We start from the raw sequence: 12,496 nt of genomic DNA, 5'->3' as shown, positions 1-12,496 counted from the left end.
TGTTTGTGTGTGTCTGTGTGTGTCTGTGTGTGTGTGTCTGTGTGTGTGTTTGTGTGTTTCTGTGTGTGTTTCTGTGTGTGTCTGTGTGTGTTTCTGTGTGTGTCTGTGTGTGTGTCTGTGTGTGTGTCTGTGTGTGTCTGTGTGTGTGTCTGTGTGTCTGTGTGTGTCTGTCTGTGTGTCTGTGTGTGTCTGTGTGTGTCTGTGTGTGTGTCTGTGTGTGTTTGTGTGTCTGTCTGTGTGTGTCTGTGTGTCTGTGTGTGTGTCTGTGTGTGTTTGTGTGTGTCTGTGTGTGTGTCTGTGTGTGTCTGTGTGTGTGTGTCTGTGTGTGTGTGTTTGTGTGTGTTTGTGTGTGTCTGTGTGTGTGTTTGTGTGTTTCTGTGTGTGTTTCTGTGTGTGTCTGTGTGTGTTTCTGTGTGTGTCTGTGTGTGTGTCTGTGTGTGTCTGTGTGTGTCTGTGTGTGTGTCTGTGTGTCTGTGTGTGTCTGTCTGTGTGTCTGTGTGTGTCTGTGTGTGTTTCTGTGTGTGTTTGTGTTTGTGTGTGTCTGTGTGTGTTTCTGTGTGTGTCTGTGTGTGTCTGTGTGTGTTTCTGTGTGTGTCTGTGTGTGTCTGTGTGTGTTTCTGTGTGTGTGTCTGTGTGTGTGTCTGTGTGTGTTTGCAGCTCTCGATAAGCCTCGGGGTCTGACTGGAATCAACATCACAGACACTGAGGCGTTGCTGCTCTGGCAGCCCGCCATCGCCACTGTGGACGGTTACATCATCACGTACAGCGCAGATTCTGGTAGGTACACAGCTGTTTCTGCTGTTTGTGGGCCGATAAACGAACGTCAGAAACTGTCCCTGAACGTCTCATCAGGGGGCGACACAGCACTTCCAGTCCTGCCTAACAGATACAGAATCATTACAGGAGTAATCTGATGCATGGCTTTCGACCCTTTTACACATCATGTAGTGAAAAAACTGGACCTCTTTTTCTTGGTATAAATAACTCACAGATGGCTTGAACGAGCCACACATCGATCAGGGACACACACACGGGGCGTGAATCAGTCAGCTGACACTCTGAGGAGAGGTGAAACGTCTTCAAGAACCAAGAAAAAGAAAAAGAAGTCCAGTTGTTGAGTTAGAGTTCGTTTCTGATGGAGAAGACGTTCATCCTGCAGATTTGTCCTTGAGACGCTAACTTCCTGTCGCCCTGTCTGTGCCGCTTAGTGGCTCCAGTGATGGAGCGTGTGTCAGGAAATGTGGTGGAGTTTGAGATGAGCTCCCTGACGCCAGCGACACACTACACCGTGAAGGTCTACGCTGTGAGGGACTCGGCCCGGAGCGCAGCCACAACCACGGAGTTCACCACAGGTGCGTTTCTCTTCCACGCTGTGAGCGCTAACCGAGGCTAACCGAGGCTAACCGAGGCTAACTGAGGCAAAAATGAGTTGGATTTTTCAGCTGTAGCCAGAAACTACGTCACAAAAGGACTCAAAATGTCTCCCTGATTTACCAGAGCTGCGTTTAACACTCAGATACGCCTCACAGTAACAGCACTGAGCCACGTTTAGTCCCCAGGGTGCCTGTTAAATGCACATAAATCACTCCGTATGTTGGGGTTCCCACACTTCCTGACTCCAACTGCACCAGATTACTGCTTGATATCAGTTTCACAAAATAAAAGACTAGTTGGAAGATGCTTTGACAAAGTTATAGCAGAATGTAGTTTAGTTTCAGCTCTTTCTTCTGTCTAATGCTCAGTAAAAGAGATTCTCCACATTCATCATCATTTAGACATGAAACATGAATGAAAGATTGACTGAAACATGGATGAGATCCCAGCATTGTCTCAGAAACCGAGCAGCTGGCAGAAAGTTCTCTCCTTTAAAAGGCTGTTGTTTGTAGACGTGGACGCCCCGCAGGACCTGGCAGCCAGTAACATCCAGACGGAGAACGCCATGCTGACCTGGAAACCTCCCCGTGCTGACATCACCGGGTACATCCTGAGCTTTGAGTCTGCCGGCGGCACCATCCGGGTCAGTAGACAGCAGAACTCCTCTGACGCTGCGCTGTGAAGGCCGGCGCTGACACGCTGTCTTTCCTCCCCAGGAGGTGGTCCTGAGTCCCACCGCAGAGTCCTACAACATGGCTCAGCTCAGCGCCTCCACGGAGTATTCGGTCCGGCTGCAGGCCCTCGCCGGTCCCAAGAGAAGCAGAGTCATCACCACCGTCTTCACCACCAGTGAGTAAGGCATTCCCCACAGACCGGGGTCGCCACCATCACTCTCCTCCTGACACGAGGTCCTCAGGACTCCTTTTAATCTGTGGAAAACCGCAGCTTTTACTTTTATTTCTGGGATAATTCGCTCTTTTTTCTCTGATCATGGATAAACCCTCTTGTTGTTTCACAGCAGCACGGCTTCATAAATCCATCTTTATCTGTTGTGTGTGCAGCTGGTGTGCTGTACAGATACCCCAGGGACTGTTCCCAGGCCCTCCTGAACGGGGACGCCTCATCTGGTCTCTACACCATCTACCTGAGTGGAGACGAGAACCAGGCCCTGCAGGTCTACTGCGACATGAGCACCGACAGCGGCGGATGGATCGTAAGTCACCCGCTGACTGGGACAGGCCATATTTTCCCAATATGTGCTGATAAGTGCAGCTTTGTTGGGGAGAACAACACAGAAACCCGGTTTACGCTCCTCCTTGGAGCATTTCATCTCCAGTTATACTTCCTGTCATTCGCTCATTCGTTGTATTTGACCTTAAAATGTCCTTAAAACAACTGATTTTGTGTTAGTTGTGGATTATAGTTCCTCCCTAACAGTGAGTCCTGTCACCTTTATTTCCATCGATCATTTTTAAGATGACAGCTGTAGAAATAGTCCCCACTGAAGGTGTAGCTCGCCTCAGATCCGGGGCCCGTGCAGCCGAGCAGGATGAGAGGCTTCGTGACCTCAGGTTCAACTCTGGGCGCCATGGCAACCTCTAAAACTTGTGTTTGAGACAAGAGATGAACACATGCAAAGGTTTCGCCTCCTGGCCAGCGAGTTCAACTGTTAATCAATGAAAATCTTGTTCCGTGTCAACTGCAAACGTCAGGATTCAGCATCTTTACATCTTTACATACTTTGCATGAGCTTCCTGTGGTGTGGAAACGGCACCGAAAGGAGAAAACACCGGTAATCTGGATAGAGATTAAAGCCTTCATATCAGGGGAAAGCTGACAGCCTGAGTCACCTCTCTGCTGAGTTTTAAGCCTGCCGTGTGTCCCACATTACCTACGCTCAGCTGCTGGTTTCTGATCTGACTCCTTCTGGTTTCACTCGTAGGTTTTTCTCCGACGTCAGAGTGGCAGACAGGAGTTTTTCCGCAACTGGAAGAATTACACGGCCGGGTTTGGAGACATGAATGATGAATTCTGGCTCGGTAATGTTTAGGGAATCTGTTCACTGCATGTCGTAGATGAGATGATTGCATAATGATGCATTCTGTGATGCTACATTTATTGCAGTTATTTTGGAAGAAGTTCTGTGGAGGGATTTCTTTGGAAACTTTTCTGCAGTGATTCAGTTTCCGAATAGAATTAAAAATAATGATCTTCTATGTTAAATGAACATGGGTGGTATGAATAAATGTGTCTTGTTGTATTCTTCACTGCAGTCTGTTCTAACAGCATCTCCTCTTTCACTCAGGGTTGTCCAACTTGCATAAGATCACAGCTGGAGGTCAGTACGAGCTGCGAGTCGACCTGAGGGACAAGGGAGAGACGGCCTACGCTCAGTACGACAAGTTCTCCGTCTCTGAACCTCGGACCCGATACAAAGTCCATGTGGGAGGATACAGCGGCACGGCAGGTAGAGCTCATGAACCTCCATGTTCCCGATGCTTTTGTCCATCTCTGAGCAGCTGCTCATGTTACCACATCCTGTCCATGGCGGCCAGCCACTGGACCAACTCAGCCCAGGAATCTCACGGCTCATTGAGCCTGAAATGAGCAGATATTTGATATTTCCAGCAGCAGTACTGCATATTCTGATTTATCAGTTGTAATTCTGTCCCTCTTGCTTATTATCAGAAGTCGAGGCTCAGCTGCGTCTCTGCTGGGATCTTAGATACAAACGTTCTTTCATAGAATTCAGACTTGGTTTGTTTTCCTGTGAACTGTTGAACCGAAGCTGCAGTACGGCAGTGACTCATTTTTCCAACTGAATTATTTCTGTTATTTTTCCACGTTGTTGTGAAAAAGGGACGTTTGTGAAGTTTGGTCCATTTTTTTTAAATCACATGTTTTCACAGCTGATGGATCTGGAGGAAAACTAAAGCATTTCTGACATTTTTATAATAATAATTTGTAATAATCTTAATATTAAATGAATTAAATGTTGATATTGTGTTAATATGACATATGATGACATTGTGATTTGATCTCAGAATGCATTTAGGGATTTTTTCACCTCCTGTTTTGAGCTGAAATTGATATTGTGGTAAAACTGTTACCATGACAACCCCTCTGCTGTCTGTCGGTAGGTGACTCGATGACCTACCACCACGGGCGTCCGTTCTCCACTTATGACCACGACAATGACATTGCCGTCACCAACTGTGCTCTGTCCTATAAGGGAGCCTTCTGGTATAAAAACTGCCACCGGGTCAACCTGATGGGACGATACGGCGATAACAGTCACAGCAAGGTACCGTTCAGCTTCTCTGTGTCCCGGAAACCTTCCGGCCGGAGGACAGTGAGCCACGGCCACCTGTTAAGGCTGATTAAAAGGGTTTTTCTCTCATTTCCTGTTTTACATTTAGTGCTGGAGGGGGCTGCCCTAAAGGGATTTTTCACTTAATTAAGATCTTTGAGCCTCTCAGAGCATCTGTGATGGGATCCCAACAGCCGAAAGGGAACCGTTCTCCTCATCTTTTACTCGTCTCTGGAGAATTCTGCGATAATCAAGCAAAGATTAAATTATGAGGAGGAACCGGAGATCATAGCACTCTTTTGGAACGTTGCAATTGTTGCATTTGGCCAACAAATGGAATATTATGGAATATATGCTTCTGCAGCGGCTCGTTTCCGGAGCTGCAGAAGCTCTCAGGAGACAGCTTAGATATGCACTATAACAGATGATACAGATGGCAAATGGCTGCAGTAAAGATAGCATGAAACAAGCTAAACTAAGGCTGGATTATTATTATTTTTTACTGCACAAAGGCAGCTTCACTGCATGCAGTGAGCTCCGTGCATCATCCCTTCACCAGTCGTCTCCTATTCAATAATGATGCAAAGGGTGGAAATATCACCTGCTAAACTCCTATAAATATACGCTGACCCCTCTATACAACATAGTCTCTAACTTTCTAAAGTAAGTTTTTGTTCGTAGATCCTTTAGTTTCTGCAACTCGCCGCATGTTTCAGCTCGTTCAATTCAATTCAGTTTTATTTATAAAGCGCCAGATTACAACAATTGTCATCTCAAGGCACTTAAGTAATATGGTCCAATTCAAGCCAATTGGAATTCAATTCATTGTTCCTATTTCAGAACATCCTTTGACACCCTGTCAGCTGATAATGTTTCATCCCACAGGGTTTTATTGGATACAATACATTCATCTAAAGTTGTGAGGATGCTGTCATTCTAACTGAAACCATCTGTAGTGGCTCATCCTTTAAGTTCAACTGAAAAAATACGTTATATTTTCCCTCTTAGGATTTTAACAACACCGTTTGATGGCAGGGCCCCTTTATTTTGCTATACAAACCATTTCCTTGGGCCATGCACTCAGTGGCTTCTCAGTGGTGTTATACTTTATAAGTCTGTGAGTGTGAGATGCTCAGGTAGCATAAATGTAACCATCAGAGGGCAACAGATGCTGCACACATGCGGTATACCCATATCTGTGGATGATAACTGAAAGGTTATCCTTCTCTGACCATGCTGCATCTGTCTCTCAGTCATGTACCGAGGCGCTTCATCCATATTCAGTCTCACTGCACTCAGGGATGGTGTGTGGGACATGGTTCTGCCAACCCTACGAGGAGGGCAGCCTCATGGCTTTCATCTACGGTTCCACAAAGTTGGAACAAGCTAACAAATATTAGCATATATTAGCATATATCCTGCTACATTAGCAGGAGCGTTGCTTTGAACCCTCAGAACTCTCTTGAAGACGCATCTCTATGTTCTGAAACACCCAGTTTGCACTAACTTAGCACTTCTTTAACTGCTGAACTTGACACAAACACCTGCTAAGTGACCTGTTCTGTAATTATAGAAAGTCAAAGATGTTGATGTATATGAATCTGTTACAGAAACATGGCGAGTTACTTGTTCTTCAGCCTGTGTTTTTGCCCCATCTTTCTTTTTCCAGGGTGTGAACTGGTTCCACTGGAAAGGCCACGAGCACTCAATTGATTTTGCTGAGATGAAGATCCGACCGTCTAACTTCAGAAACCTGGAGGGAAGGAGAAAACGATCATAAATGATCTGGAAAGCTCTACCACCACCAACAAAAACGACAACAACAATGCTACTACTGTGTCCGGACTCCCATAAACCCCCCCACACACCCACAGACCCTGCAGCAACCAAAGCCTCCACCAAGACCCCCCCAACTCCGGTGCTCCTCCCTGTCTGGTTACCCTCAGTTCAACCCTGCTGATAAAGTATGCAAATGCTGCCAGTGCGGAAAAAGTCAAGCATTTAAAAAAAAAACAGACTTTAATCTATGCCCACACAGATTCCACTCACGCACCAAAGAGAGCAACTCCACCCCCCCGATTCTGATCTCGTCAATTTGTCAGGAGGCTGGAATGCGTCTTGTGCATTCTGCTGTGTCATCGACCCGGTTTCCTCTTTTACATCCACGCCACATCTGGGGTTCCACAAAAAAGACAGGCTGCTGTAAAACTGTACAATGTGGTCTTATTTAGGATCATACAGCAACGATTCAGTTGGATTGTTAGAGAAATTCTATTCCTTGTACAGAACTGTACATTTATACATCTGATTAAAAGATTTGAAAAGAGATAATCCTGAAATATCACGCATCACAGATGTCCCACACCTCCGTGAAACTCGCCATTTGTCATCTCAGCGTCACTTCATCCGTCCCAGATTCCCTTTCCCCGCCACACGAGCTGACATCTGAAGAGAAAGAATGAAAAAAGAAAAAGTCTCACCTTCCAGTCCCATGTCCATGTAAATGGTCATTTTTCTATTTGTCATGTGAGCTCCTGAAGGCGTCAGGCTTCAGCCACAGTATCGTGTTTTAAAAAGCTAAAGAGCAGAGAAAAGAAGATGTTTTGTTTCTATTATGACTCCAAGGCAGGACCTATTATTCAGTATAAAGACATGCGGTGATTCAATTATTTGTTGTTTCTTTTTGCAAAATGTGAATACAGTACATATATGTGGAGCAAGAGAATGTTTTGTGATAAGAAAAGGCCCATTCTAGATGAATTCCAGTGTTAATAGTAAGGTCTCCATGCTTTTGTTGATAAAAGATAGTGTTTGGACAGGCCAAAACTAGGAATTAGTTACTCTTTCTACCCCTCAACACCCCCACACCCCCACCTGCTACGGCAGGATACTAAACCACTGACCTTCTGAGGAATGCCTGTGTAAATTAAGTTTGTTTCGTTTGTTTCGTTTGTTTAGAACTGGGTGAAAACAGATGTGTCTCTGTAAGCTGTATAACAATAAAACAGTTTGTTTAAAACACCAATGCTTACCGAATTATTCTTTAATTCCTTAAATCTTTGCAGCGTTCAGCCACATATGATGGTCTTCCTGTTCATTTACTGAGTCCAGGTCATGTTACTTATTTTATTATTCAGTACGGTGCAAAAGTCTGTGTCCATCCATCCAGGAAAACTGGAAATGCTCTTTTATGGAAACATGTAATTATAAATTGATAAAATTTGGCGGACCTTTTTAATACATATCAGCCGTATTGATGCCCCGCCCCCTCCTGCTTCCTCGACTCTCGGGCTTCTTCGTGCATTCGGGTTTACGTCACTGCTTTTCTCAGTCTCACTTCCTCGTTCTCCCCACTGAGGATGACCGAGGGAGGACTTCCTGAGTGAGACCGTCTTGTGTCGGTCTTTCAGGGGCCATGGAGGCCCTGCTCCCGGTCTCTGTGGCGGCTTAAAGGAGCTCCTCAGCTGAGGCGATGCGGAAACTTTTCTCCAGCAGGTTGCTTAAGTTACTGGCTGCTTCGGCTGTTCTGGTCCTGTCCGCTCACCTCCTCCTGAGTGCAGCACTGTGGCGCACAGCGGGGCCAAGCCCCCTTCCTGTGGAGGACTTCCGGCTCTTATCCTCTCTCACGTATCAGTACCTGTTCAACCAGCCCGATGTGTGCAGGGACAGAAGCCCCTTCTTGGTTTTCATGGTGCCGGTCGCCCCACACGAGGCTGCCGCCCGGGAGGCCGTGAGGAGAACGTGGGGCGCCGCGGGTCGGGACACCCTCACTCTGTTCTATGCTGGGCTCCCCGCGGCTGGGCAGCTGTCCCCCATCCAGGAGATGCTGGAGGAGGAGAGTCGGCTGCACGGAGACATCATCCAGATGAACTTCATGGATAGTTACCAAAACCTAACCATTAAGACCATGATGATGATGAAATGGCTGGCAACCCACTGCCCTTCTGCCTCCTATGCCATGAAGGTAGATGCTGACATCTTCGTGAACGTGAACCTCCTCCTCCAGCGGCTGCAGAGCTCCCCCAGGCTGGGCTTCATCACTGGGTCAGTGATCCGAGACGGCCGTCCCAGGAGAGACCCCAACAGCAAGTGGTATCTGCCGGAGGAGCTGTACCCCGAGGGCAGCTTCCCCCCCTATGTGTCCGGGGCCGGCTACGTCTTCTCCACCGACCTGGCAGGAAGGATCTCCTGGGCGTCCAGGTTCGTGCGGGCAGTCCCTCTGGAGGATGTGTACGTGGGCCTGTGCCTGCGCGTGTTGGGCATCCAGCCGGTGTACTCCCACCGCCTGCTGTTCCTCGGGAACCTGTTTGAAATCCAAAAGCTGGACTATGACCGGTGCGCCTTCACCAGACTGATCCTTGTCAACGGGTTTAAGCCATCAGAGCTGCTGCATGTCTGGCAGGACTTCTCCAAAGGCCACGCTGGCTGCTGACAGCATTTATTGTGCATGCTGGAGAGGAAACAAAGCCATTAGGGGGGGGTAAAGTATGTGTTCAGAGGGTTGGGGGGGGCGTTTTTTAGAGTTGTAGTGATTTGTCACAGAAGAATAATCGGGTCTCTTTGTGTTTTAGTCACTTTAAAAAGGAACTGAATCAGGTATTTTGGGATTGAAGGACTGTTCATCTGTCAAATATGACATTTTATTAGTTATACGGTGACAAAAATCTGAATTTAAAAGCCACTTAATTCTTTTTTCAGTAAATTAATTGATCACGAGGTCGATCAAATATCATAAAACAATGAAAATGCCAGATTTCTGCCCTCAGGCTGACCTAAAACAGTGGATCCACGTCCTATCAGCTGCTTTTCTTCCATTTGTTTTGAGGTGCAGCGATTTGTCCACTTTTTTAAGAAAGAATGACAGAATTGTGTAGTTTCATGGTTGTTTTCCTGATTTTCCTCATCCCTGTATCACAGGAAACGGAACATTCTGGGTTTTTTATGAGTTTGAAGAAGTAGCAGCACTCTGATCACCAATATACTGATGATGAATTAATCAATCAGATCCTTTAGAGAATCAGGTTGTAGAGAAAGTGACATGTTTTTACTGGATGAAGCCTGAAATCCTCCTTCAGACCAAGTTAAGACACTTTTTCTGGGTTCCTCCTTGAGTTTCCTGCCTCAGGCCCTCAGCTGCTGTAGCGTCTCTGTCTCCATGGTTACCGTTTCGTCACTCTCCAGGAATGTAAACGGGTTTTTCAGAATGCAACCCCACAGGGGAAATGTTGGCAAAGAAACCAAATGAAAAACCTGTGACTCACAGGGATATTTCTGCAATGCAAACACGGCCTCCGCCTGTTGTCTGCCTTCAGAGGGGAAACTAGCTTTAAAGTTCTGGACACCTTATTTCCTTTGGCGAGTCAGTGTGCCTCTGCTGCTGCTGGAGGTCGTTCTTACTTGTATTTTACACCAAAGACTTCTTGTCAGATAGGACTGCCTCACAGTGGCGTGCTGCACGGACGCTCTGTGGCGAGTGGAGGCGGAGCCACAGTCTGACCGGCTTATTGAAGCAGCCTCCAGTACGCCGCCCCCTTCCAAGTGTGCCGGTGCCTGAAGTGCCTGACGGGTTGGGTTTTGTGCTCGGAGCCACATGCAGTAAAACACGGGACCTCATGGAAGAAGGTTCAGATTCTTTTAGCTTTTAGTTTTCCAGGTGAGACGGACTGACTTGCAGCACTGACTGTTGGTTTCACCCAAAGATGTGAGCGTCTGAGGGTGAAACTGCCTGCTGTTTACATGTGCTGCTGTGCCTTTAAAGAAGGAGTCTGTCACTGTGCCTGTTCATGCTGTGCTTAGAAATGACAACCAGCTGGTGGCAGTATGTGCCAGAAGATGACTTGGAGATCAGCTGTTGGCGATTCATTAAATGAGTCATTATCTTTATAAGGGAAGCTTTAGTTTAGCTGTTCAATGCCTCGTAGATTTAGATCTTGATAGAAATGCTGTATTTAATATCCTAAAAGGAGCTCTTGCCATCAGTTAGTTGTTGGAATGCACTGACCTTTGCTGCTGCTTCTTTGGCGTCTCTGGGTGCTGCTGAACTGTTGATTTGCTACCGTTTGCTGGAATTATTGCCTGCCAAACTAAATAAAAGTTTTGAGCACCTGCTTTTGTTGAATTCTTGCACCCATGACCTCACTCATAGAGCTGCTGTACATAAAGATGCTCCCAGACTGGTGAAGTGGAGAAGAGAAGCTGCTTCACTGGTGGCTGCAGCCTGCAGGCCGACAGATGCGTGGGCTCAGAAACAGTCGTCTGATGGCTTCCTCACAGCAAACTGCAGCAGCCTCACGACTCCAGCAGGCTGCAGAAGGCAAACCACAGCTGAACTCTGCAAATATCCCTCCTCAGTAAACCAAACAGCTTTTCTCCTCCAACAGGGCTGCAGGTCCAAAGAAAGAACAGGTTTAATCAGCTAAGTGACACTGCCCTTGCAGGGTATTTGCACTCCTTTAATTAAAAAAGGATTTATCTTTATGTCATGTTGGTATATGATAAGATTTGCTGGTAATCGGTCACCTTTATTGCCCAGTTTCAGCACATGAATCTGTCCCTGTGTGTCTGGTGCTTTGTGCTGCCTGCTCACATCTATTCATCCCCACACTGACTGAGTGGGAGTTTATGTTCTGTGCCAGCACTCAGTATTGTTCAAAACACTCCCACCTCTCTCTGGATCCTTCTGATCGGCGTAAACAGCACTTCATGTTGTGTTTTGCTGCCGGTAAAGTCTAACCTCGTAGCTTTTTTGTCCTCCATCCATCTGGGAGCCGGAACCCGAGCTCAGACAAACACCTGGAGGATCTGAGAATATCTCACTTCGTAAAATGCATCCGGAGGAGTCCTGTGGTCTCCTTCGAGTAACTTTCTCTGCATTTTTCTCACTCTGAATGGAAATATAGGCAACATTTTCCCCTACTCATGCACATCTGGTAGTAAATTACAGGAACTGACTGTGAAAACTGTGGAGAAACCCTGCTGCTGTGCTACATATTGCATTCAGTTAGTTTTAAGCAAGGACTCCTTTCTTAAAACGCTGGTTGCCTCCACTTCTCTCTCATGTCTCTGGTGGGAGGGACTAAGATGTTCCTGAAGCTGAAGAATCAGTCAAATAGGGAAATGGGACAAGGGTAGTTCAGAGGTTGAGGGCCCAGTGCCTGCCTTTACTCTCACAAAGGACATAATCCTAATGATTGGAGAGCATTTCAATGTGGGCCCTTTAAAGCATCACCCGTAGTTTTTTAATTCTAACAAGCATATCTGTGGCCTGTGGGCAGAAACTGGAGCAAACGCACACAGGGAGATCTGTTTTACTCAAAACTTAGATGCAAAGGGTGCAAAGGGTTTGATTTTGAAACAGATTGCTTTGCTTGCATGCACTTTTGAACAATAAACTCACAGAACTTTTGCAGTACAGTATTAATCATGTCCTTCAGTACAAACTCTCACTGTTCTGACTGCTGATCTGACAAAGAGGAGTTCTCTGGAACTTCAGCATCCAGTCTGCACTTTTTGTGTGACTCCTGGCTCTTAGAAATAAAGATTTAAACCAATTTGATTTTTAACAAGTGGCAGAAAAACATACTGAAGAGGAGCTGTGAATAGAATTACAGATTAGCACCATCACTGAAAATCTGCTCTCTGTTTCCCGACTTCACCCAAGCCGCCTGCAGCTCTCCTCCGCTCCGGCCCGACCCGCTCCGGCCCGGCCCGGCCCGGCCCGGCCCGGCCTCCTCTGCTCGGGGGAGGAGTTACATCCACCGACGTGCTCGTGAAGCTGGCTCAGACAACCCTTGAAACGTGCATTTGGAAGCG

General features: G+C 46.7%; 2 protein-coding genes across 4 annotated transcripts in view; both read left to right on the top strand.

The window, feature by feature from the left end:
- tncb (tenascin Cb) overlaps window positions 1–7,705 on the top strand; it is a 53,533-nt gene extending 45,828 nt beyond the window's left edge. For all 3 annotated transcript variants that reach the window (XM_072387187.1, XM_072387186.1, XM_072387185.1), the window contains 9 exons: window positions 658–777; window positions 1,209–1,352; window positions 1,887–2,017; window positions 2,091–2,223; window positions 2,436–2,587; window positions 3,317–3,413; window positions 3,680–3,841; window positions 4,515–4,678; window positions 6,354–7,705. In XM_072387187.1, coding sequence (XP_072243288.1) covers window positions 658–777; window positions 1,209–1,352; window positions 1,887–2,017; window positions 2,091–2,223; window positions 2,436–2,587; window positions 3,317–3,413; window positions 3,680–3,841; window positions 4,515–4,678; window positions 6,354–6,464 — 1,214 coding nt within the window. In that variant the 3' untranslated portion in view covers window positions 6,465–7,705. The remainder of the gene's footprint in view (window positions 1–657; window positions 778–1,208; window positions 1,353–1,886; window positions 2,018–2,090; window positions 2,224–2,435; window positions 2,588–3,316; window positions 3,414–3,679; window positions 3,842–4,514; window positions 4,679–6,353) is intronic.
- Window positions 7,706–8,038: 333 nt separating this feature from the next.
- b3galt8 (beta-1,3-galactosyltransferase 8) lies at window positions 8,039–9,147 on the top strand. The gene has a single exon (XM_072386893.1). The coding sequence runs from the start codon at window positions 8,157–8,159 to the stop codon at window positions 9,114–9,116; it is 960 nt and encodes a 319-aa protein (XP_072242994.1). The 5' UTR covers window positions 8,039–8,156; the 3' UTR covers window positions 9,117–9,147.
- Window positions 9,148–12,496: the final 3,349 nt, after the last annotated feature.

This window comes from Leuresthes tenuis, unplaced genomic scaffold (assembly GCF_036924035.1).
Source record: "Leuresthes tenuis unplaced genomic scaffold, fLeuTen1.0.hap1 SCAF_6, whole genome shotgun sequence".
Lineage (NCBI taxonomy): Eukaryota > Metazoa > Chordata > Actinopteri > Atheriniformes > Atherinopsidae > Leuresthes > Leuresthes tenuis.
This window is presented reverse-complemented; position numbering and strand designations above follow the sequence as displayed.